Source organism: Danio rerio, chromosome 2 (assembly GCF_049306965.1).
Source record: "Danio rerio strain Tuebingen ecotype United States chromosome 2, GRCz12tu, whole genome shotgun sequence".
Lineage (NCBI taxonomy): Eukaryota > Metazoa > Chordata > Actinopteri > Cypriniformes > Danionidae > Danio > Danio rerio.
In genome coordinates this window covers 17,842,501-17,869,529 of record NC_133177.1, presented here as the reverse complement: position 1 = coordinate 17,869,529, position 27,029 = coordinate 17,842,501, and the positions used below count along the sequence as shown (strand labels likewise).

Genomic DNA, 27,029 nt, shown 5'->3' with positions numbered 1-27,029 from the left:
ACTACTATGCATGCATGTCATACAATTCTGAACTTTAAATGCAGTCATATTCAAATGAATTCAGTTTTAGACACATTACACTAAACTTTTTAATAGAGGAGAGTTGGTGGATCTTATTTTATCCCTCTATGATTTAGAAAATACTGCAAATAGCCAGAAAACAACACCAAAAAAAAAAAAAAAAAAAAACATAATAATAATAATAATAATAATATTATATATATATATATATATATATATATATATATATATATATATATATATATATATATATATATATATATATATATATATATATATATATATCGGTTTAACATATGAATAAAGGTATACATCTGTATATACCTTCATAATACTGATGTTATTATAAATTGGGTGCTGATGAAATGGCATTTTATGTTTCATTGGAGAACTCGTTTGGATAAAAACAACCTTTAAATACATGTTGCAGTTGAAATTTACTTACACAGATTAATAAAGACGAAAAGTCTTTCTAATCATCCTCAAAGTAGTTATGTTCTCCACTTAGCTTTATAGAGTGACGCAGTCCATTTCTGGCATTAGCTTTAGTGCTTAATGTACTGTTTTACAATTGTTTGGTCTACAGAAGCAGTGCTTGCTCTGTCATTAAACCTCCATTCGCCTGTGTTGTAGGTTGGTGGTGGTTATGGTGGAGAGAAGGGGCAGAAAGGTGAACCTGCAGTCATTGAGCCGGTAGGTAAACTCTCTGCATGAAACTTTTACAAGAACCAAAGGGAATGCAACTACTGTAATAATATTACAACAGCTTTTTTCTCACTAGCTTGTCAGTTCAAAATAGGCCAGGCTGCTAATTGTTATGTGAAAAAGTAATGTATGATTAAAAAAAAAAAATGTATTACATTTACTACCGTTCAAAAAGTTTTTAAAATGTTTGAAAGAAATCTTTAATTTGAACCAAAGCTCCATTTATCTGATTAAAAAAAAATAAATAAATCTAAATAAATCAAAAAACAAATTAAAATCATTATATTGTTAATATTTTTCAAATCTCATTTAATTTTAGAATAACTTTATATACTATATAGTAAACAATTTTCAATTCTATATAAAAAAAATATGTTAATAAATATGTTAATAAATATGTATTTAATTTGTGCTCTTGCATTATTTCGTTCTGCTTAATATTTTGATATGAAATTACATTTTACTTTACCTGATGTTTTGCTTACATTTATTTGTTTCGTCATTGATGAATAAAAAAAACTCATAAAAAATATACTATATAATGATATACTATATAATTATTCAACAAAAATATGAAGCAGCACAAATGTTTAAAACACTGATGATAATAATTATGAAAATAATAATAATAATAATAATAATAATAATAATAAAGCCAAAAAATAATAAAGCCAAAAAATAATAAAGCCAAATAATAAAAACAAATAATAATGTTTAGCATTAAATCATCATATTGATGCCATACGATCCTTAAGCAGTCATTAGAATAGTTTGTGATGAAATGTCATTACTGTCACTTTTTTGTTTTGATTTTGATTTATACTGCTGCAGCTTTTATAACAAAGAGATAAAAGACTTAAAGATGTTCAAAAAAACAATCAAAAGATGAATGTTTGAGTATAGTTAGTTTGCGGGGTGGATGATGATGTTTTATTTTATAAGATATTGTATTGTGAATAATTTTGTTCCTGTTTTAAAATGCGGAGATAGCATTTGTTTTATGCATTAACTGTATTTTGCAGCCATACTTATTTTTTTAAACAACGAGGACCACAATGGAAACAAGCCCAGGGCTTTATTGTGATTTTATCCTTGACAGTTTTATTGCTAAATGTATGGCATACTTGTATTTTTGTGCAGTTTGTCTAAAATCTGTCAAATATATATTCAATTCAATTCAACATGGAAGCATACACATGTCTTCCACCTAATTATTCTTTGTACAGTAACAGAAAGCTGGTATCAGTCCAGGAAAGAAGATTTAAGAATGAAAATATCAGCCTATTTTTCATCTGATTTGGACATCGGTTCCATTATCCTCCATTTGTTGAACTTTTTGGAAAACGTGCAGTTGGTTTACTTGGACTAAATGAGCCACATCTTCGGGTCCCTCTTGGTGCTTAGCTGATTTTCTTTTCATTTCTTTTTTCTTTTTTTTTCACGTCTCATACTGTGAGATTTACGGCCTGCCCAGCATGCTACCGAACTGATGTTTTTCTTCCTTTCTCCCTTTTGATTCTTTTCAGGGGATGCTTATAGAGGGACCCCCAGGACCACCGGGGCCCGCCGTGAGTATCACCTTTTTCCACACTCTTTTCAAAAATATCTGGAAAATTTCAGCACCGACTTGGCACGTCTGTTTCTACATGTATTACGTTGCCTTTGACGTTTCACATGTCATTTAAGGGCCTCCCCGGCACTCCAGGCATACAAGGCTCCCCGGGCCTCCATGGAGATCCAGGTGAAAGAGTAAGTTGATGTTTACACAAAAAAAATCTCAAATTTGGGTTGCATACCATTTCTTATGTCTATTGTTCATGTTAAGACATCTTTCACATATTGTAGATACGCTAGTTGTAGGTACACATTGTCTTTCCACAAGGCGTTTATTAGACTTTGACTTACGTATACATAAAGACAGATCGATTGTAAATTTGACATTGTTTAAAGCATCGAGAGATTACATTAATGGCAAGCAGCACGTCGAAACGTTGCGATCGGGCAGATCTGCAAATTAGAAAGCCCAGAGAGGCCTAGGTGAAACCAGATCTGCCTGTAAATCCTCAGTCTAATAACACTTCCAGAGGAGCAGACCTTATAACCTCTCATGCACATTAACACATACTCATTCTCCAATAGATCCTTATGTCCGCTGCTGTTCGCGCTGTTTTTCTGGATTTTAAATGTGCTCATTCGATTACTGTCTAGAGAATAGCTTAATCACTTTGCAATTAAAAGGTTTTATCTGACATTTATGAGAAGGAAAAAATATGTTATTCATGTTCTTAATTTGTTTAATCAGCTTATTTACATTTTATTGTTAAAGTTTTTTGAAACAAAAAAGTTCTTTCTACAAATTTGTACTCTAACTTAATTCTATAAGCTTCTATTTGTGAGCCAATCAGCACTTTAAATGAACACAAGGACCAATCAGGATCATGCAGAGGACAGGATTAGTGACATTTTAAGTCAGGTTTAAGTTCATGCAGTACCACTAGCAGATTTAATATTGTATATAGTGCTTTGGTGAAAAATTAGGATAATGCATTTTCATATAGGAAGGTGAAAACTAATTTTTACAGAGATAAAATAAAAATGAAATAAATAGTCTGTCAGCATACTAATTTAGAAGCATTTTATGACAAGTGAGAGATAAAATGTAAACATTTTTGATGTTTGTAAATACTACTTTTATTTTTTTGCCTAACTTTAACTAGATAAAAATAATATTTTCTAAAATAAAAATAAAAAATCAACGTGAAATGTAATTTTTTCATTTATATTGACACATTAGTCTGGTTTCCATCCTAACGTGTAGCAAATATTTTCAAAGTCTGTAAAAAAATCTATTAAAAATAAATGCAAATGTGTTTCCATCAAGTTGTTAGAGTGGCTGACTGCGGTATTGGTAACCTAGTAACCAACAGTAAACAAAGCAAGCATAATAGACATTAGCCCCTTTCATACTGAAAATTACCGGAAATTTTACAGAAATTTCTGTATGTGTGAAAAGCCCTTTTTCGAAAATACCGGTAAATTCATTCCGGCAGTTTTCAGCAAAGAGAAGTTGTAATATTACAGGTAATTCAACAGAATGCTGGGTTGTGTGAACGCAGAAGGAAAACTGCCGAAAAGAGCGTTTAGATTAGAACACGCTGACGTGAGACGTCTACTCCAGCCAATAAAACATTCAGACGCATTCCCATCTGCGCTGTTTATGAAAATAAAAGCCTTTGAATATTTTTCCAGACACATTTAACTGCTAGATGTTAGTCAAATAACGTTTCTATAATAGTGTTTCTTCTCAATGTCAACGGTGTAAATTGATGAAATGCTTGTGATAAACCGCTGTTTGTTGACCTTCAAGCACTGCTTTAGGTGCTAGACGCATGTGCATGTGAAGCAGCTGGTGAGCGCCAGCACACACACATATTATCTACATCTCAACATGCGAAAGCATTCCTCCATATGTTTTCATCGAATTCGTTCACAATACTCATTCATCCACAGAATTGGTAATATAGTCAGATGTGTACACATTTAGCTGCGGTTAGCGCTTCTGCATTTGGATGCCTATAGAACAAAAGTAGCTCTAGGAACCTAAAGTTTTAAAAAAGTGAAATCATCAACATAAGCCTGACCTTTCTGTGTTTACAAATACAAACACAGCCGTTTAGATTTCTGGTTAATGATGTCAGAATTTACCTGTATTTTTGGAATGGATGTGTAAGCATTTTTTTCTGGAACATCCTTGCCTTTGTGAACCACTTATAAGCTTTTTTTGAATTTACCAGTAAAGTTGTTCCGGTAATTTTCTGGATATTCACTGGTATTACTGGTTAGAAAGGGGTTAATGATATTTATATAAACCCTTGTTTTACACAAGTCCAAAACTTGTTTTCAATTTTCAGAATTTTTATTGCAAATTTGGCATTTTCCACACTCATCTCTCATGTGATACTTCAAAATGCGCATTAAAACATGGCAATGGAAACCCAGCTGTTGATGCAACACAAACTTTAATATAATAAAACATATAAATAAAACATAATAGATTTAATAAAATAACAATTAAATGTTTAACAAGATAAAACCTTCAAATTTAAAGCGCAGAAATTTTAAACTTAACTTAAATTTACATTTGACTGCTAAATATCCTCACTTCCATATTTGAGAGGATGATTATGATATTGTACATTTGGAATACATTTTGTCTTTCTGTCATTTCCTTGTAAACAACACTCGCTATAAGAAAATGCAAACTTGCTATAAGAAATGCAAAACCTGTGAAATATCTCATTTCAAAACCTCCGAATGCAAACATAACAATACAATCCCAAGGAGGCCATACAAACAACATACATACAAACGTACAAACTTTACCCTTGCAGTGCATTCTCGGGAAAGGACAATACTCCCAACACCACTGACCTGCGTCTTTCAGCACAAAGAGCTGTTTGTTTGCAAGGGGAAGTGACTTTTCCAGTGTTCTTTGATGTCCATCAGTTCCTCCTCGTATAACTCTCATAAAGCTGAAAATGCATAATCAACAGCAGTGGTCACTTCCCCTCACCTTTTGCTAAGCACATCCTCTTTGCTAAATATACAGGAGCGCTAGGTGTGTATTTGTTACACAGAAAGGACGTTTGCCCAGCCTTCAAAACACACACATACACTCAATCGCACAATTACACCGTCATATGGGAACAATTTAAAGTGAGCCGTCTACTAGAGGAGCGTGATGTGCCTGCTAAAGAGATCTCTTCGCAAACTAGCTTAGCAGCATTCCTTCATAAGTGTACTAGCGTTATATAGTCCTCCCTGCTTTTCTTGTGGGGTGTCAGTTTCATTACGAGCACACACAAATAAACAGTTCTCTGAAAGGAGCTATAAACAAGACAAAACATACATAAAGCGTGGTATAAATATCAAGCGGAGAGTATTATTATGGGATAATGATGGGGCTTTAGCACATTAGCTATTTTTGATTTGGCCGCTGTGGAAATCTGCTGTTTAGGTGCAGTGTGTGCAACAGCATTTTTCCCGAAACTATTTACTCCAGCTTTTTTGGGATTTTGAGTGGATTTATGTTACCTTCCTAACAATGCAAAATTATAACAACACTTTGTTTTTGCTTTTCCCTTTTGCTTTTTTGATACGTATTTGTGCAACTACACTTATTTCTTAATATTTGTTATATTGCTACTTTATTACTACTTTATTAATACTTTATTTGGATGTCTCCCAATGGGACACACCAGTTCCACAAACAAACACAAGACTATTTTAAAAGTGACAATTCTAATTTTTTATTGTCTATGCTTAAAACCTTTCTTATTTTAATACTGTACATAATTGTCAGTGTTGGGTAAGTTACTTATAAAAAGTAATAGATTACAAATTACTGACTACAATTGGAATATTGTAATCCAATTGCATTACTAATTAGTTCATGTAAAAAGTAATCAGATCACTAATTACTTTACTTTGAAGTTACTTTTAAATCATATAAAATATACCTGTAACAATAGAAATAAACTGCATTTCTTGCAGTGAATTAATATTCTCTGAAAACATTACAGTGGGTTGATCACAGCAGCTTGACATATTCAAAAGACTTAAAAGAGTCCACAAAATTCTCTCATCATTCACTTGTTCCAAATCTGTTTGTCTTGTTTTATAACACAAAAGAAGACATTCAGAACAAAACTGGATATCTGTAACCATTGATATCCATAGTATGAAAAAGCACTGCAGTGTTTGGGTGTTATGTGTTTGTCTGAGATAGTTAGTCTACTGAAATGTGTATATTCCAAACAAAGCTAAAGCTGATTGCAGTTCTTGTCTCGCATTCACAGTTTTCAACTAGGTGCACCTGAAATTTGTGAGCGTACACAATTTAGATGTGATAAAAGGCGGGATATGTGAATGGCCCCATAAAAACTTCACTCGCAATCCTGGACAAAAATCCAATTTAGTCTGTTTAGGCTGAGTTGGGCCACCATGTTTTTGGATGCCATTGTCCTCTTTAGTAGCAAGTATTGTCATAAAATGCTTTCTGTTGAAGTGGTTGAACAAGTTTCTGGTCAAGATAAAAGCAGACGAAAGTTCTTAAGAAACTGAACATAGACTGAATTTTAAAGCAATATGTTTGTTTTTACACTCAATGAAATAAAAGAAATGTCTGTATTTCCACTTGAAGAAGCAACCTATCTCGACAGCAGCTATTTCATCTTGCGTTCTTCAGCTATTCAAAAGTCAAACTGTATGCTGCAGTGTGATTTAGAAGAAGCATTTTTTCTTTTAAAATCTATAATCGTAACATAAATAACACAGTTACATTGATTTAGTAACTGTAATAAAATTACACAAATTTAAAATATAATTCTTTACATTACTCTGTTCCCCAAAAACGAAATAAAAATACAGTAATGCGTTAATGTGGAATGTGTTACACCCAACTCTGATAATTGTTAATTAAATGCACCCTAAATCCTTAATTATTATTATTACAATATCAAGGCAATATTAAAATTTTGCAGCAATTTCTTTTACTGATTTTTATGTTTTTGCTAGTTATTGATGTCCTAATAAATATTCATTAGAAGGCTATTTACATTATGCAATTGTTTGTTGTTAAAAATGTTCTGATAATTGTAACTGGGTACAGTTAAGTATTTGCCACAAAACAGCAAATATGTAATAAAAGTATTTCATTTATATTTCAGTTATACGGTTGAAGTCAGAATTATTAGCCCCCCTTTGATTTTTATTTTTTAAAGGCAACTATCAAAATACAGTGATCCTTTAAATACACGCTGCAGTATTTTCATTGGATTGGTATTTCAAACTACAGAGAAACAATCTCTGATGCTCTTTCCATTTTTCTTTAGCCATTTACACATTTGTTTCCCACACACTCTATGCCTCATTTCCCCCTCTCTCCCCCTCTGCTTTCTCTCTCTCTCTCTTCCTTCAGGGTCCTCCTGGTCGTCCAGGTTTGCCAGGCGGTGATGGAGCTCCCGGGCCTTCTGGCACCATCCTCATGTTGCCGGTAAGCTCATCCAACCCCTACATTTTCAATTATTCAGATTAACCACAACATTGTCCACCCCCTAATCTTAGACAAACTACCAAATTTATCTCAGATCAGCTGCAAACAGCCACTTCACCACACATCAACTAGGTTAAGAATCTACTGAAGGGTCAGTAGCTAGATGAAAGATATATTAAGTAAAGCAGGCTGCTGTTTACAGTGAAAGTAAGATCAGCAGGGGGTACTCACCATTCTGTGTGGGTTCCTAGTGCCCCAGTGTAGTGATGAGGACTGTACTGTCAATGAACTACATCCTGTGGATGAGACATTTAAACTGTTTGAACCAAGTGTCTAATCCTGTACCTTGAGCATATTTTAGATCACTGGAGTGAACATCTTTGTTAGTCCATGGAGTGTACAATCACACTGGTTTTCTCACAATATCTGACAACGAGTGAGAGAAAGACATGTGCAATACTACGCACACACTATATGCCTGCCATATATTATGCAAATAATTTTTATTTTAAGTTTAAGACATTTAAATAAATACAAAAACAAACAAAAACATAATGATTCTGGTTTATAAAATGCATGGCTTGTTAGCGTGACGTAGCTTTTTTTATTGTCACAGATAACAAAAATGAATATAATTAGTATTGTCATCATTTTAAATGCAGCAAATTGTTATATTAAATATTGACTTGTATTCCATGGACATTTCATTTTCTACTTTTCTTTTTTCTTTTTTGAAATCTCAAAACCTCAATCTCAAAATCGTTAAAATCTCAAAACTGCCCTGCACTAAAATAAGTATTGTTGTTGCTTGTTGCAACTACTTATTTAAACTGAGCTGAATCAACAAACTTATTGAGGGTTTTATGGGGACAACTCAAATGGTTTATGATCAGTCTACTTAAATTTGTAAAAGCACTTAAGTTAATTTAATCGATTCGTGTTTGGACAACATGAATAAACTGCATAACCCAGCATTTTTACAGTGTATGGTGTGACTGTCTTAAACAGTTCAATAAATTACAGCTCTTATGAATTAAAAAAGGAAATCATAAAGGCATTTATAAATACATTTTTAAAAACATGGGCACATTTTGTCACTGAAAACCATGTCCTCTGGAATCAGAAATTTCACAGAAATGTCCAAAAAGTCTGACAAGTCATGATGAAAAATACGTCATTTATAATTTCATGTAAAATACGTAGCATTATGTAAAAATAAGAGTCCTACAATTATGATAAATCACTCCTGTGCTATTTGTATATTATTAAGAGTCTTATTTGGAATTATATTTTATGTACTATCACTATAAATGTTAAAAAGAAATAAAAAAGAAAATCATACATAAATACAGTGAAGTTTATATATATATATATATATATATATATATATATATATATATATATATATATATATATATATATATATATATATATATATATATATATATATATATATATATATATATATACTGTTCTTCTCCCAGTGAAACAACTAATTGCATTTAAGTAATTCAGAAGTTGATATATTGATACATGTATGTAGCAGCTTTGATCTCTCCACTGCAGCTCAGACTAACATGGTGGCGCCCGTAACCCATCATTGATCAAATGATATTTTTAGGGTGTTTAAATGACGAAACTCTTGTTTTTACACATAATTACACATATTTAAAAAAAATGGAATTATACAGATATTTTACAATGTAATTAGGATGTTTCTCAGTATTTGCATGAAAAAAGGGGGAAAGAAATGAAGGCATAAATCATCTGGGCTCAATGTGTTACATGATAAACTTGATACATTGCCATGGAACATTAAAGCAATTCTTTCCTAATAGTGATCATATTAAAACGAACAATCAAACAAAACTCACACAGGAGTATTAAAGGGATAGTTCACCACCCACAAAAAAATAAAAATAAAATAAAATAAAATCTGTCATCATTTACTCACCCTTGTCTTGTTGTTTATAACACTGTTGAATATCTCTTACACCTTAAACCACAATTAAGCCTACCCATACCTTCAAACCCAACCCATATACCACCTCAATAGCACCAGAAGTGTTCTGACATACCTTATGAACACATTAAGTACATTGTATTTATATTTTAATGTAAGTACATAGTAGTTTAGGATACCTAATAGAGCTTTTTGCAACTTATTTTCCATGATTATACATGAATTCACAGTGGGTATACATCATATACTTCATAGTTTTACATCAAATAAAGAGAATGTCCAGTGAGGGATAACTTAAGACAGTGCAGCATCTGGTGTTTGACCCTCTTTACTAGGCATATTCAGAAACTCCCAGCCAGGTTTGTTGGAGCTAAACCAAGGTCATGTCTCTCTGTGGTCATAAAAAAAAAAAAATCACAGGATGTCCTTTAAAAAAGTATGGGTGTAGTCCAGCATTATGGCCTCCTTACAATCCCATATTTACTCCTCTTCTCCAATAAGCTGGTGTGCAGTACATATGGCAAGACATCCAGGTGAATGCTGCACACTGGTAGTGCCCAAGGAGATTTCGCCCTTCAAATGTAGTGCTTTGACCGCTGAGTGCTATATAAATGAGATGAATTATTATTATTGTAAACGTCCAAGTGGGTTATGAATTGTTACAGCTGTGCAGAACCCCACCCGGTAAACCCAATGCCCTCACGCTACACCCAACAGTCTACAGTAACTTTAGGCAAACTGGCACTTTGCAGCCCAGATGCAAACCCATAATGACAAGACGAGGCCGCTTTGTATTGCAGCGGCTAAAGTTCTAAATTCCAGTGTGCAGTAAAAGTACTGAAATAAACCTGTGATTTCTGTGTTTGTGAACGTTTCTCTGACAGTTCCGCGCCGGTGGAGAATCTTCAAAAGGCCCGGTTGTGTCGGCACAAGAAGCTCAGGCCCAAGCCATTCTCGCCCAGGCGCGGGTCTGTATCATTGCTCGTGATTTTTGTTTTGCTTGAATGGGTAGGAGGAAGTTTAAAGGCACTGTTAAAACCAAGACAGGTTTATAGTTCTCATAACACTGTATGGTACATGGAAATGTATCCACTGCAAGTAACATAGCTTATGTGCTCTGCTGCAGTTAATGGCAGGTTTGGAGTCATTTTTTTTTTTTTTTTTTTTTTTTTTCTGTAGTTGACTATGAGGGGACCTCCAGGTCCAATGGGATTGACAGGACGCTCCGGCCCTGTGGTGAGTATCTGTGTCATATAATCCAACACTAAAATTGTTCAGTAACTAATTTAAGAAAGCGATACATGCAATAAATGAAAACTTGAATTTTATACTGTATATGTATACAGTGCTCAGCATAATTAAGTATACCCCATTTTGAAAATGATTATTTTTATCTGTTTCTCAGTAAATATAAGCAATGTATTTTGGTGCATTTAAACAAAACTTAAAAATAATTAAAATAATATTTTAGTCACCAAACATGTTTGGAAATTGAAAGACAATACAATTAAAATCAAGCAAAATATTGCAAAAAAACAAAAAAATTAATTACAAACTACAAAATTTTAACATAATGTTTCTCTTTTTTTTGCTTCTCCTGATTTTTTTCTCTTTTTATTTTGTATTTAATATATTTTTATCAAATTTAAATTTGGGTGTACTAATTTTCATTATCATTATGTTATTTTGTTAGATAAGCTCCAGATATGGCTTCAGAACTGACTATTCTAATGTATATGCAAAAAAAAAAAAAAAAAAAAAAAAAAAAACATTTATAATTGTATATATAAACATATGTTACCGGCAATGTGGGAAATCCCTGTATTGTATAGAATGGCTAGGAAATGTATAGAATGCCTGATGGTTTCAGGCAAAGTTTGAAATACTGTATCAGTTTTTTTTTTGTAAATATTTTGCATTCATTTCCTAGGCAGTATATAGAATGACAAGTGTAATTTAGGCAACGTGTGTCAGAAGAGCACAACAAAAGCCTTTATTGATCATTACGTATTTTAAAGTAAAAAAAAAAACGTAATAAAGCATATGATGATCTTACTGAAAAAAAATGACAGCAGATAGGTATGTGTTACAAATTAAATGACTACTGAGATTGAAGAATGTGTTACAATATCGTCTGTGATGTGGTAGTGGCACCTTATACTGGCAATCTGTTGTCTTAGAATAACATCCAACACTCGCATGTTTTAATCGCCATCATCAAACAATGACCCAAAATTTAAATTAATATTTTCTTTAGGATGCTTTACAATATTATTTTTGTGCGTATACATTCGATTAATCAGTACTGAAGTCAAATCTGGAACTAATCTAGCAAAATAATTAATGATAACAGCCCAAAAATGTATAGCCCAAATTTGTATGTTTGTAGGGGAAAATATTAAATAAAAAGGTAAGATATCATTTAATAATATAAAAATATTTAGAATAAAAGAATATTTAGAATTTAGTTGAAATTTAATTTAAAAATGTTTAGTTGAAATTTAATTGGAAAAAAAAATATATATATATTTATATATAGAGAGAGAGAGAGAGAGAGAGAGAGAGAGAGAGAGAGAGAGAGAGATATTAAAAATAAATTTTAGTCATCTAACATAATAATATTTAAAAAAAATAATAATAACAAAACCGATTTATTAAACATATGTATATATGTTTAATAAATCTGTTTTGTTCAATGCTCCAAAATATATGACCTATATTCACTGAGAAATGGATAAAAATATCAATTGTAAAATTGAGTCAAATTTGTTCTTTTGTTTATTTTTTTTTTTTACACATTTTGTTTATACAAATCTATTATATATTTACGGCAACACAAAAGAAAAATATTTGTGTTATGCTACTTGTATATATTTATATGAAAACAATAAATAAATAGCCTGAATAGCTGATGTTTGATTTAAAAACAATTGTACATTTGATTACAACTGACTAAATGTGTTCATTTCCAACTTAAATTAATTCCAACAAATATTACATAAACAATAAAGAAAACTATTTTATGAACTTAAATATATATGAAAAAAATTAAATACATAAACACAAATGATTGAATTGAATTGAATTGAATTGAATTGAATTGAATTGAATTGAATTGAATTTAATTTAATTTAATTTAATTTAATTTAATGAGAAACACTGATGAGCCGTCTGCTGCTCAAAAATACATGTTGCATGCATGCCAAGCTTTACTTTCATTGCTGCCCCTTTTCCTTTCCTGTATCTTTCTTTTAAACCCAACTGTTCAGATTGTCACACAAATGCTGATAGGAACATGTGTTACCTTCATCTCGCTCTGATTTATGGTTTGGTGGTTTATGGCTCTTTGGTGCTGAAGTCCTTTCAAGCTGTCTGATGTTTATTTTCATCTTCTACTCAAAATACCTTTTGTCTTTTTTTTTTTTTTTTTTTGTTTCTGTGAGAGGAGTGAGGCTCGGAATACCACTCGAATTTCTCTCATTCTTTTCCACAAAATCAATAATGCTTCAGAAGCCATGGCGGCAGGATGTGTTTGGGTAACTAGTGTGTTTGGAAAAGTGTGTGAGACTTAAAACCAGTGTGTGTGTGTGTGTGTGTATTTCAGGGTGGTCCTGGTGCACCTGGTGCTAAAGGGGAAAGCGGAGATTCTGGCCCACAGGTGACTATGTTTTTCTATGCTTTTACATCTTCTTTCAATAGATTTAATTGTTGTAATCTTAATTTCTAACGCTGTTAAGACATAATATGCTGTTGGGTTTTTATTCTAGTGTTTGTTTTGTAGTCACTTCAAGTAAAACCAAACTTTTATTATGATGGGTTGTCATGAAGTCATTTTCTCTGTGTACATAATATGATGGTGCTTTTCCTAAGTTATAAACTGTGAAAACACTTGTTAATTAAAGAAACCACCATGATTGTCACATGTGGCTACAAATATAGTAAACATACTTGTCAACATTTGGATGTGAAAATAAGGCATATACCCTTCCCCCCACCCCCTTCCCAATTCCCCAAATTACTAAATGAGTTTATCTTGAGATCTTTCATTGTAAATAAACAGATAAATTGTCAGTAATGTTTTATTATTATTATTATTATTATTATTATTATTATTATTATTATTATTATTATTATTATCAGATAAGTCATCAAATCTCATTAATATTTTTTTAACTGTAAAACATTCTGATTAAAGAGCAACAAATGAATCTCTTTTTTAGATCTTTTATTTGATTACATAAATTAACAGAGCTGTCACTTAAAAAATGCACACATCTAACATTATAATGAAAGCATTCGATTGCTTTCCTATCTTTTTATGCTTTTTATGCATCTTTAGATGTTACTAATATTTTTATTTATGTTCTGTATGTCTGTTCAAATACGCACCCAAAAACCAGACTTTTGCTCCACTTCAAATCGTGTGTACAGAATCTGTTTGGGAAACGGTATCTATTTATCACTATGGAGCACATCAGCTGACAGTGGCGCACTGCTACTTGACTGTTTTGAGGATTGCATAGAAGGGGCGACGACATCTGTAATGGAATGAAAGGGAATACCTCTTTATTTTATGACACAGAACATATTCACATTTAAGAGCATCCCTTGGTGGTTTGGCGGTATGGGTTGCGTACATAGAGGATCGGCTCTTTAATGTTTATTGCCACCCTTCATAGAAAGATTGAAAATACAGGAGAAATACGGGGAAATATCTTTACAGGATGATAGAGGGATAGAACGGTAAAATATGGAAAAATCCTGATAAAAATGGGAGGGCTGACAGGTATAGTACACTGTAAAAAAAAATCTGTAATTTCTGTAGTTTTTTTTTTTTCTGACTGCTGGGGTGCCGGAAAAAAAGTGTAAAATAAAGGCTGTTAAATTACAGAAATTTACCGTAAATAACAGCTGTGGAATTACAGAAATTGACATTTCTGTGAAGGAAATTTCTGTAATTTAACATCCATTATTTTACAGTATATTTCTGTAAATATTTCCGTTATTTTATTATTATTATTTTTCCGGCACCCCAGCTGCCGGAAATAAACCGTTAAATTATAGATTTTTCTTAAAGTATAGTAGATAAAATTTTTGTGCGGTAAAACGTAGAAACATCAAAAAAACTGAACAAAAAATTATATTCATGGACAGTAGGCCACATGGTCATGTGATTGAGCAACGCAATTTCACGGCAATTCATAACTTTTTGATTTAGTGGCTAATTCGTAAGAATTCGTACGATCTAATTCCTACAATTTAGTACAATTTGCTTATCACCCTATGACGGTTGGGGTTCGGGGTGGGGTTGGGTGCTATGCCTGCTTTTTAAAATCATACATTTTTCGTAAGACTGAACTCGTATGAATACGTACAAAATAGCCACTACACTGACAAAACGTAAAATACTTACTTTTCTTTGTGAGATCAGGCTGGATTGTGTACAGTTCTAATTTAAATGACATTCTATACAGTTAATTCAATTTTATCCACCATTCCACCAATGTTTTTTTTTATATTGCAAAATGTAAAGTTTACTAAGAAGACGCTGTACTTGTGGAAAGTTCTTAATGCTTATTACTGCCTGACAATGTTTTCCTTTAACTCTCTCATTTTTACCTGCTTTTAAATTCAGATAAATGAAAGTGCTTCATTGAAATCCTGTTATAATTTGCTGCGGGTAAATGAACAGATTAGTTTGTTGCATGAGAGATTTGCTTTGCTTCTGCACTCACAGGTGCAGCCGCAATAAACTTTAATGCTGTCAAAACAATTAGTATGTTGCTTTTCATGGTATAGCGTATATCCAGTTGAACGCAAAATATGCAGGAGGTATAAACACTTGTCTGCTGTAATGTAAAAAAAAAACAGTACTTCTGCTCTGGAGCGAGTCTTAGTTAATGATGAAGAGGGGGGAAAGTGTTTATTTTTGTGAAGTTTGGAAAGTTTTTGTAAAAGATAATACTATTAAAAACCAAGGATTTGTTACTTGTTATTTCTCTTTAGCTTTTATCTAATTGACAAAAGTACAAAAAAATGTATTGATTCTGTTTATTTCGATGGGTGCCATACCATATAACAAATTTGGGAGATGTACAAAGTTTTACATTAAATTTCCTTTGTAAAGTCATACAGTGTTTAATTGTTAATTGTGTGGAATTCTCTGAGATTAATCAGCAAAGTTTTGCATGCAAAATGTTTGCCCAATCTGACATTATACAAGCCTTTAGCTGCTTAACACTCAGTGATGATCTTTGTCCGGTTTTCTTTTATTATGATGAGCCATGCATTTTGCAATAAGAGACAGATCTAGACTGGAGGCTAGTTAAAGCTCATTTGTGTCTGTAGCCATGTTTCCATTCTAACATGAAGCAAATCTTTTCAGAATGAGATGTGTTTTCATCAAGTTGTTAAAGCAGCTGACTGTAGTATTGGTAACCTCGTAACTAACAGTAAACAAGGCAATCATAATGCAGACAGCTGATTGGTTACATGAATATACTGTTCACTAGATCAGAGTCAGAGCATAGGGAGAGTTACGAATGTTTGATTCATTAAAATGTTTGATCGTCACATGATTCATGGATAGTCAAGTAGTTCAAGTGCTTTGCGGTTAATTCAAATAATGTTAGTTTACGTTAAATACATGCACATTCTTAAGCTGCGTCCCAAATCGCATACTTATGCACTATTCTACGCCATTTTGTAGTATAAATAGTGTAAGTAGTGCGTTCACACTGAAAACTCTAAAAGTAATAAATGCACTTTAATTACCCAGATTATGCAGTTGTTCAGCCTGTAAAATGAAGTGTGGAGTGATGGACACTTCACGCACTCAACAACCGCAGGTTTGCCCCCGTAGCGGAAGGGGCGGAGCTATCGGACGCACATGTTGGATAACTTTATTTATTTTGGATGGTTAAAAGAAAATTCTCCTACGAGAGTTATTATAGCGCCTCCCGAGGGTGAATGCGGTAATACTCAAGGCAGGTATTTTTGATAATTCAGTCGTTTATTTCACTGATTTGGCAAACGTCATTAGGGAAACGGTTTGAATTTCCGCTTTGTAAAAAAAGAGTAGTGTGCCATTTGGGACGCCACTACATACATATACTATCCTGTTGAGTGTGTAAGTGCATAAGAACATAATGCATGAGTGCATAGTGTATAGTGTGCCATTTTGGACGCAGCTTTAGTTTTAGGAATTTTAGAACCTTTCAGAAGTGCAAAACCAGCCATATTCAGCTGTAACTCGGCTGTATGTGCCAACTTCAGGGAACTAGTAAGAGACTCCATAAGCCGCCATTGCTGTTAAAAAAATATTCCATTAGAGTCAATGAAGTTGTCGTATGACTTTGATTAGAGTTTATTTAGCAAATGTGTTTCCATCACCCATTATTTGCATTAACCTTTTTTTTTTTTTACTCAATTCCAAAATCATCTCAAGCGATCAAAAAACTTATTTATTTTTTTTTTGTTGTTGGCTTATTTCTCATGCGATACTTCAAATTGTGCATTAACACAGTGAAAGTAATCCAGCTAGTGTAACCATTCTGTTGCAGCACATGCAGAATGAATCTTAATCTAATGAAAATGAGATTCTTATTCTCATTACCATGACAGACATTTGCTTTTCTATCTGTCGCTCAAGAACGTCTGGTCTTTGAGTTTGAGATCGCAATTGCTGTTTTCCCCATGTGGACTCATCTGACACAATAACACTGTCAATTTGACTATCTGAGATTATCTCTTCTCTTTTTTTCTCCAGACCTTTTGCACGAAGTAAAGAGTCAAGCAGTACTTGTAAAAACAGAGATGCTCATTTTTATACTAAAACACAAAGCCTCATGTATCACCAGTTCGCCAGGAAATACCATACATTTTTCACTTTTTATTGTTCCTCCATCCCAATGTTTTTGGAATGTGTTGGTACTATTAAAAAAATACATTTAAGCTTGTCAGTGAAAACACTGGACTTTTTTCTTTGTACTTTTGTCAATTAAGTAAAATAATTATCACTCGGCTCTGAGATATTTGAATCTCATTAGTCAGATGAGACATTCCATTGCATTTTATTCCCAGGTATTGATTTCTGAATGTAAGCCCCCTGTTTGCACAACAACAGATTTAGGTCAAAATTTTTATATTGTTTCAGCCTTTCATCCAACATTGTTGTTGTTGTAAAATCTCAAAACACCGCCCTCACATAACTGTGTTGATTGGCAAAATACAACTTTTTGGAAACAATGTCACCTTACCGCATAAGAAAAGTGCCTCACACATAACTACAACAGCAACATTGGCAGATTAAAGCACTATTACAGCAAAACTTGGTAATGCTGTCAACCAGATGAACAGCGAAGACAACAATTTAATTTGTCATACATTTTTAGATAAATTATACATTTGCCATCATCTGCTTGTGTTTATCATCTTGTCTGTACTGAAGACGATATACTTCATACTAATGCTCACTACATTATTTTATTTTAAAACAGTGGTATCAGAGATTTCTTGAAACCATACATGAATGGACACAGAACTTTTAGAATCTACAAAAGATAAAAAACTCTCTACCGTGTTTCCGTAGCATATTATTAAAGGCGCATATGGGTTCTTTGATTCATCTCAGCATTAGTGAATACATTCATATCTATATTTATATGCTTCTCTTTCACACCACTGTTTTTGACTTTTTGGCTCTATCTTGTGACGGAATATTAATAATACAAGTAGGTTAGTGTAGCCTGGATTCAGCCATTTTTGTTTCTGTCATCTATACTCTGTTAAAGCACCAATCAATTATTAAACAAATGTTTTAAATGTAATTGTGTAGTTTTGTGACAAGTGGGATAATGTACATCCAGGCAGTTGTTTTTACAGAATACAGGCAGATAGGTTTAGTAGCATTAGTAAAACTACCGCCTAAATGTTATCCTTTACTTATTACACGACTGTCTGGAATACTCGATTTTAATCAGACAGTTGTGACATTCCAAGGTATGTTATTTCGAGATAACAATCGCTGAATAACACAGGCTCATAAATCACCTTGACCATCAGTGAATCGCATAATTGTACATTATCCTTTAATTATTACATGACTGTCTGGAATACTCGATTCTGATCAGACAGTCGTGACATTCCAAGGTATGTTATTTCATGATAACAATCGCTAAATAACACTGGCTCATAAATCACCTTGACCATCAGTGAATCGCCTAAATGGACATTATCCTTTACTTATTACACGACTGTCTGGAATACTCGATTCTGATCAGACAGTCGTGATTTTCTAAAGTATGTTATTTTGAGATAACAATTGCTGAATAACACAGGCTCATAAATCCCCTTGACCATCAGTGAATCGCCTAAATGTACATTATCATTTACTTATTACACGACTGTCTGGAATGCTCAATTCTGATCGGACAGTCATGACATTCCAAGGTATGTTATTTCGAGACAACAATGGCTAAATAACACAGGCTCATAAATCACCTTGATCATCAGTGAATGTGTTCAAATCCATATACTTTCATCCACATTCATATGTATTTCTTAGTATAGGTTAGTATATGCTTCATTTAGCCAGTTTAGTCAGCTTTACGTTTTTACCTGTTTGGCACCATCTTGTCACTGAATAATGCTCAGGTTATTGTATGCTCCATCAGCTATTTTAGTTTCTGTCAGCATTTGTGTTTAATTAAAGGATTGATAAACTATTATGGCCCAGAACAATATTTTTTGGCAAAATAGCCGCATAAAAGGTGGGATAAAGTACATCCTGGACAGTTGTTTTCGCAGATTAACATCTTTTTCTTTATGTTAGGCTTTATTCTATAACAACCTCATAGAACTTGGAACTGGTGTTGTAAAATAAAAATATTATTACTTTTTAAACATGGCCAACGATGAATTCTACTTGTCCTTTAGCAATAGACAGCTTTACTAAAGATGCTGTTATGTGTTTTCTTAAGGGACCAAGAGGACTTCAAGGCCCAACTGGTTCACCTGGAAAACCTGGCAAGAGGGTAAGAATGGAAAAATCTGCTCTAGCTGTCCTTTAGCCTCACTTTTTTTTTTTTTTGATGAGATGTCATGCACAGTACATAATACATCTGCAACACTACTGCTGAAATACTGCAAGGGCTACATGCAAGTGGCCTGTTCACTCTCCAACCGCGCACCCGATTTTTCCTTCAAACAGTCTGCATCTATTAGCTTTGACCTTAATTTACCTGTGTGAGCTTTACAGAATGACAGATGTCTGCTCGACCAGCCAGCTTTAGTGCCAAACGTGTCTCAGATTCTCCTTTGACACAGTTTATTCACAGTTTTGTAATAAATGAGTCAAATTGCCGCGGTAAGTCAATGCTGTAGACTCAACACAGCGCCGTCTTTGGGTTTTTCTCATTCGCTTCATGTCTTCTTCTGTCTCGCTTTGATTCTAAAACACATGTTATGCACATTATAACCTGCTTTTAGCACATAGCATTAGGCTTATGATACGACTGTGTTTTATAGGGCCGAAATGGAGCAGATGGAGCCAGAGGAATTCCTGGAGAATCGGGAGCCAAGGTAAAATCATGTCTGGTGCAAAATGTACACTTTTACATCGTTTACACTTGAGTTTGTTTTTAAAACAACCTCCAAGGTGTTGGGAATCTGAGGTGTGACTGTTACAGTAAGTGTGTCATATACTGTTATTAACATTAGGGTGATATGTAATTTTAATAAAGTATTAAAATCTGATTTAAACTGATTTGTTGCATTTCTAATAATGCAGCATATTTTTTTCACAGCTTACTTATCGTAATGTCTTCATTAATTGACTTAAAGCTTGCTTGTTGTTGTTATTATTAATGTTATGGAATTGGTATGAGTTATTTATAAAGAAAAAGATAAGTCTGATAGTTTGTGGTTTAGGTCTATAATTTTTCATTTAATGTAGAAGAGGGAAGCAAAAAGTTAAATTTTTTTTTTGTATCTGTGTTTTTTTTTTATGAAGAGGATTATTATTGCTGCATTATTTCTTTAAATATTTACTTTCGAGTAGTAAAACTTAAACTAAAACTTAAAGAAGTTTATATAACGTTGTTATGATGCTGTTTTTAAAGGATTAAATCTGATGATTTGCAGTTCAGGAAAAAAAATCTGGCATTCTGATTAAAGCAATAATATACCACAATAAGTAAATTTTTTGTAATAAATAAAAGTGCCATTAATGTAGCATATTTATTTCTAAGTTATTTTTTCATCATTCTGAAATTATGGGACAACTATATTAAAGAGGTTTAAATTACATTAAAAGATAATTTCTAAAATCTGATTAATATGTGTTTAATGCAATATGCTTTATGACTCTCTGTGGTCATTAAAAACCCAATGGTGCTTTCATGGCGCCTTTGTCCTGTGGCTGCCGTTGCATCATCCAAGTAGAGGCTACGCACTGGTGGAGGAGTGGGAGACCCCCCTCTCATGATTGTGAAGTGCTTTGGGTGCATGGCCATACACGATAAATGCGCTATATAAATACACATTACTTATTCCCATTCAATATATTTTGAAATCCACATTAATTTTGCTGATTCTTACAACATTTTAATAATAATTTTACTATAACTTTATTTTACAATTATATTATGTTAAATATTAAACATTGCATTTAATTTAGCTAAATTAATTATAATTTCTACGTTAAAATATAAATTTAGCATAATGTGTATATTTGTTCTAATATTTGTAGTTACAAATTTTATTTTGTAAGTTTAGTGTTTCACAATTGAGATTTAAGATTATAGATTATTTTATTTATTATAAAGTATAAGATTTTTCCAAGATTATTTATTTATTATTATATTTTTTAATCCAAAACTCTAGTTTTTAGAAAGAATACAGAACATAAATACTTAGCATTTATTGAAATAATAATAATAATAATAACAACAATGCCAATAACAATAATTCACTTATACATTAACTTCAACAGTCCTTTATTCTCATTTAACAGGGCGACCGAGGATTTGATGGCCTTCCTGGTCTACCTGGTGAAAAAGGACACAGAGTAAGTGCAACGCTCCGTAACATTATTATCAGCCTGCTGTAAATGAAAGTGATTTATTCCAGACAGCAAAACACAAGCCTGACCACCACCCTTGCGACAAATGTCACTTTAATACTCAATTATCAAACTTATAGCTTGTCTTTATAATAATGAGAACAATTCCTGCCTGGTTTGGTTTTACCCCTCTGTGCTTGTTTTCATACCGAAATCTACTGTATTTTGTTAACTCTATTTGAATAGTTTCTTCTCGGATCCTGCCAAAACCAAGACTTGTACATTTTTACAAGTGTCGCCGTACGTTAACGTTGAGTGCTGACAGTCCCAGTGGCAGAAGTCGGCCTCATTATAGCTTCAAGCGGGGGTTGTTTGGCAAACCAAAGCTGCCCTCGTGAGGCCTAGCGGATTGTGGCTAGCTTGGCCTAGGCTGCTGTAGTGAAAGAGCCCCACAGATCACAGGCAACTGTGTATATTTCCAGCCAGAGTCGCTGTCTTCCTAATCCTGCCCTGCGTAATTACAGGCCCCGCTGTGTTATAGCCTCTTCTTATAGGGATGCAGGCTTATAAATAGTGGCCATGGGCCCTAACAATACATGGAGCCAAAAGCAGGGACGGTAATAATACAGTTACTCTTTTTTTTTTTTTTTTTTTTGCATCCTCTGTCATTTCATCTGTTTCGCTTTTTTCTTGCAGGGCGAGCAAGGTCCCATCGGCCTTCCAGGCTCTCCAGGAGAGGACGGACCGAGGGTGCGTTTGTCCAACTTACACACACTGTAAAACAAATTTGTTAAGTAACAGTTTCCATATTTTATGATTCACAAGGGTTTCTGTTTAATTTATGGTTGTACAGTTGGAGCTTGATCTTCTCTGTCGACTTTTGATGTTGAAAATTTAACCCTATAGTTTAACAAAGTGGCTTTTATTGACATTTTAGTAGTTTGAAATAATATAATGTATATAAGCAATAATGTATAGAGCAAAAAAAATCTGTAAAATAAAATAAAATGTACTGGCAGTTTATTATAAAGTTTTTGTACCCTAATATGTAACACCAACCCAGACAATATATCACTTTAAACTTCAGTTCAATTTAATTTACCTTTATTTGTATAGTGATTTTACAATGTAGATTGTGTCAAAGCAGCTTCACATAGAAGATAATAGTAAATTGAAGCAGTGTAGTTCAGTTTTCAGTGTTTATGTTCAGTTTAGTGCGGTTTAATAATCACTGAGAGTCCAAACATTGAAGAGTAATCCATCGATGCACAGCTCTAGAGATCCTGAACCATGCAAGCCACTTGCGACAGCGGCAAGGAAAAAAAATTTACCAATTGCCGAAAGTGAAAAATTAAAAAACCTTGAGAGAAACCAGTCTCAGTTGGGCACGACCATTTCTTCTTTGGACAAACGTCTTGTGCAGAGCTGCAGTCTAGGCGCCATGGGCTGAAAGCTGGACCTCAGTGAAGACTCGTCTAAAAATTTAAATAATGTAGTTTCAAATATTCATCTTAATTATTAAAAATGTTTATAAAAGTCAGTTTTTTTAACTTTACAAGGTTAAAAGTTCACAAATTCATAAATAAATGGGTGAAAATTTTAAAATACAGACAGAAAATGTGGAAAACTGCTAATTTATGGATATTTTACAGTGCATGCTAGTTTTTCTTTATTCTGAGCTGTATTGTGTTGACAAATGTGTTTGTGTTTTTGTCTGCAGGGTGAGGATGGTGAGATTGGACAGAGAGGAATGCCGGGAGAAAGTGTAAGCATCTCCATTTACACCTTCTTGTGTTTCCCAGTAAATTGAAACACTGAAACTTTTTTTATGTCAAAAAACAAACCATAAATAAAAAGTAAAGGGTTTCTTCTGCTTTCTTTCAACGCCTAATCAGAACACTGTATGCGTAGGTGCAGCAGATGTTAAACTAAAGTAAACAGCTACAGTTTGGTTGGCTAACATTTTAACATTTAAACCAAAATTCAATTAGGTGTCAGTGTTAGGAAGGACAGCTCATTGCCCAACAATGTGCAGTGCAAGATTTACAAAAGGTCAAAGTCTTTTTTGGACGACTTTGATGAAAGGTTTGATCGACATCAAATGTTGAATACTGTAAACTTCCCATGTGCTTTTGATAGCTTTTACCCTTCTTTCATGAACACTTCTGTGATTTGTCTTTAAAATAAAAGCATAATTACTTTTATAATAGATTAAGCAATCATGAACATATTATAAAAATAGTTACTCACACTTGTTTGGTGCGACATTGATGTCGGATCCAATATAGTGAGAACATCATTGTCTTCTAGATTACATTTTTCTGAAAATCTACTTTCAGAGAGGAGTTGTGACTTGCTTGTAAAGAAGTCTGTGTTAAACTGAAATGAACAAATTACCAAATTCTTAAAGACATAGCCTGGAACAAACATAAATAAATAAATAAATAAATAAATAAATAAATAAATAAATAAAGTTGATTCAGTGTTTCTTAATAATGGAATCAGACCTGGATGTTGCTAGACCCAATTTACTGGGTCAAATACCCCAGTAAAAATCAGCTGTGTGCCAGTTAAAGCATTTAGAAACAATTTACTTTTTATTTAAGTGTATTTATAAGGAGTGGTAATCCCAGAATAAAGATGTCATTTTCTATGTACAACCTAACCAGCTCTTGTGAAACCAATATATTTTAACCGAAAACAAACTGATGCCTGCACACAAAATATTAAAGTTTAAATAATAGTATGATGCTTTTGATGATAGAGCTTTATGTCTAGCAACGCCTCTGAATCAGGAGTAATGTAACCTAAAGGCTGCTTTTCCACAACTTAGACTTTAATGCAGAGCAGCTAAAGCATTTATGAAAAGTCACTAAATACTGCTGCATGATGTCATCTACTAATTAACATATGTATGATGTCATTACAACCTATTTTACTCTACAGTAATTTTATTATTCCTCACAGACAAATTACCAAGAACTGTTCTCATTTGCATATGAAGGGTTCAGATGCAAAAGCTTCTAAGTGCTATCTGCAATTTTCTGGGGGTAGATTGTATTACTTTTAATGACAAAGAATAGTTTTTTTTATCACCTTTAAAATTAAATAACTGTACATAAACGTAGAAGACTGAGAAAACAATTTATTTTAGAAGAAAATCTCATTTGTTTTTGCCTCTGAACTCTTCATGTATTTGTTTTTTTTAATCCAGTCACGCTTAATCTGCTGCACTGCTAAGATCCAGTGTTGAAAGCAACTGTCCAACTATTTTTTTTTCGTCTCCAATAATTAGACAAAACATTCAAATATGGCCTAAGTAGCTCTAAAAATATTTAGAGTTTCAGCTACATTGAGAAAATCACTAAGGTGCCGTTAACACTAGTGTGTTTTCATCTAAAAAAGCACAAGTTTTGTTGCAGTAGCACCTGGTGTCCACAGTATACTCCGGCATCTCTAACCAGTGAAAATGGAGTGTTCTGATCGCTGTTGTTAAGTTTCAGTGTAGACAAACTGAAATGCAAACTTTTTGAAAATGGAGGTATAGGTATCCACAACTGCTCTCTGATTGGTGTTTTGGACAATTCCATTGTTTATCAAGCCTGTATCAAATGACCATTATACAAGTGGAACTGCAAGTATAGAAGACAGACAAATAAGCTTATGCACAGTGAGCTTTTGAGGTGTTTTTGGCCTTATAGTGTGGATGGAGGACATTTTTCATAAACAATAAAAACGGCCGTCTCGTCGACGCCAATAACCTATGGTTAATGCCAGTGTTGGGAAACAAGTAGTATATTACAATCTATAGTCACTTTTAAAAAAAAGTAAATAAATGCGTTAGTTGCTTTTAAAGGGTGCAATGTGAATATATATGTGCTATGTTATTTTATTTGTACTTTTTTTAAAGAGATAACATACACGAAAATTGTAATATATTACTTTTCACCCAGCACTGGATAGTCAAGTTGCTCACGTTGATGGACTTGTCTGTAAATCTCCACTTCTGTTATAATAAAGGGGAAAAACCCATAAAAGATAATGATAAAAAATGGTAGTATGAGGAGCCTTTTCATTCGAAAACACTTTTAAACGAAAAGTTTCACTAGTGTGAAGTGTACCATTTATTTTTTTTTAGCTGTCATCACTAAATAAATTCTATTTTAAGACAAATTAAAATACACAACATTTATTTTGAATTGAATCAGTATTTCAAAACATTGCAGTTTTAGCTGCATTTTTGGGTGAAAGTTCATAAAAAAAACAGTTGGCTCCCTGTAGCTACAGTGCATAACATTTATTTTTTTTAAACTATGCCTAATTTGTGATCGAGACAGGTTAAAACTTCAATAATATCAGCATACTGAGTTTTGACTTGGATAATTATAACCGTACAGTCAGAAAAGCACATTAGATTTAAGAAAGGACATCCTAAATATGTTTTTTATTACTTAATACACAAATGTTTCCAACCAGCTATGTAATGCAGAAACAAAGGCTTGTCCATGGGTCTACGCTTCACTTAGATTCCACATCTTCAGGGCTGATTCTGTTGTTTGTTAGATCTCTGCTGATGGACTATTTAGTCAAAGAGCAAGTGAACTATGCGAGACCATTAGTGTGTCGTGACAAGCGGAGAAAGAAAGAGGGAGAGGGAGAAAATAGAAAACTGCAGCGCTGCTTTCCTGTACACAGCCATTACCTAAATGAGCAACAACCAAAAAATACTGGTATTTGAGGTAGGGCGTTCCTGAGGTAGAGTGATTATAGTGGGCCGTCATGGCCTTTCAGGTATAAAGGGATGTTTTTTAACCTCATGTTCTATTTTGAGAGATGGCGAATAGATTTTTGATAACATCATCATTCTAAATCACATTTTTTGTTGAATTATACAACTAATTTCAACTGAAATGCATATGTTTTTCCTTGTAAATGATTACTTATGTTTGGAGTCTCTGATATATCATCTATTAAACATTCTTTATTCTTCAAAATTTTGAGATTTAACTTAATTTTTTAATAATACTCAACAGAGATGCATTATTTAATCCAAAATACAGTGAACACTTTGTTTCACTATCATCGTCGCTTGAAAAAGCACAAGCATATGACTCCTCAGTAATGATTGTTGTAATTATTTTGTAATGTAATCATAATTTGCTGAGAATAACAAATCAAAAAGCACAAAACATTGGTCCATTATTCAGTTTTAATTTCACAAAAAA

General features: G+C 33.0%; 1 protein-coding gene and 1 long non-coding RNA gene across 3 annotated transcripts in view; one reads left to right on the top strand and one right to left on the bottom strand.

Annotated features, from left to right (window-relative positions):
• The window catches only part of col11a1b (collagen, type XI, alpha 1b), a 175,342-nt gene that overhangs the window by 60,476 nt on the left and 87,837 nt on the right, over positions 1 to 27,029 (top strand). For both annotated transcript variants that reach the window (XM_073917530.1, NM_001184954.1), the window contains 12 exon segments: positions 655 to 714; positions 2,253 to 2,294; positions 2,413 to 2,475; positions 7,706 to 7,780; positions 10,628 to 10,711; positions 10,923 to 10,979; positions 13,348 to 13,401; positions 19,724 to 19,777; positions 20,271 to 20,324; positions 21,757 to 21,810; positions 22,501 to 22,554; positions 23,525 to 23,569. In XM_073917530.1, the coding sequence (XP_073773631.1) occupies positions 655 to 714; positions 2,253 to 2,294; positions 2,413 to 2,475; positions 7,706 to 7,780; positions 10,628 to 10,711; positions 10,923 to 10,979; positions 13,348 to 13,401; positions 19,724 to 19,777; positions 20,271 to 20,324; positions 21,757 to 21,810; positions 22,501 to 22,554; positions 23,525 to 23,569 (696 nt within the window).
• The window catches only part of LOC137487749 (uncharacterized), an 8,636-nt gene continuing 4,499 nt past the window's right edge, over positions 22,893 to 27,029 (bottom strand). Inside the window, exon 2 of the long non-coding RNA XR_011006458.2 lies at positions 22,893 to 23,279. This is a non-coding gene — a long non-coding RNA (uncharacterized lncRNA). The remainder of the gene's footprint in view (positions 23,280 to 27,029) is intronic.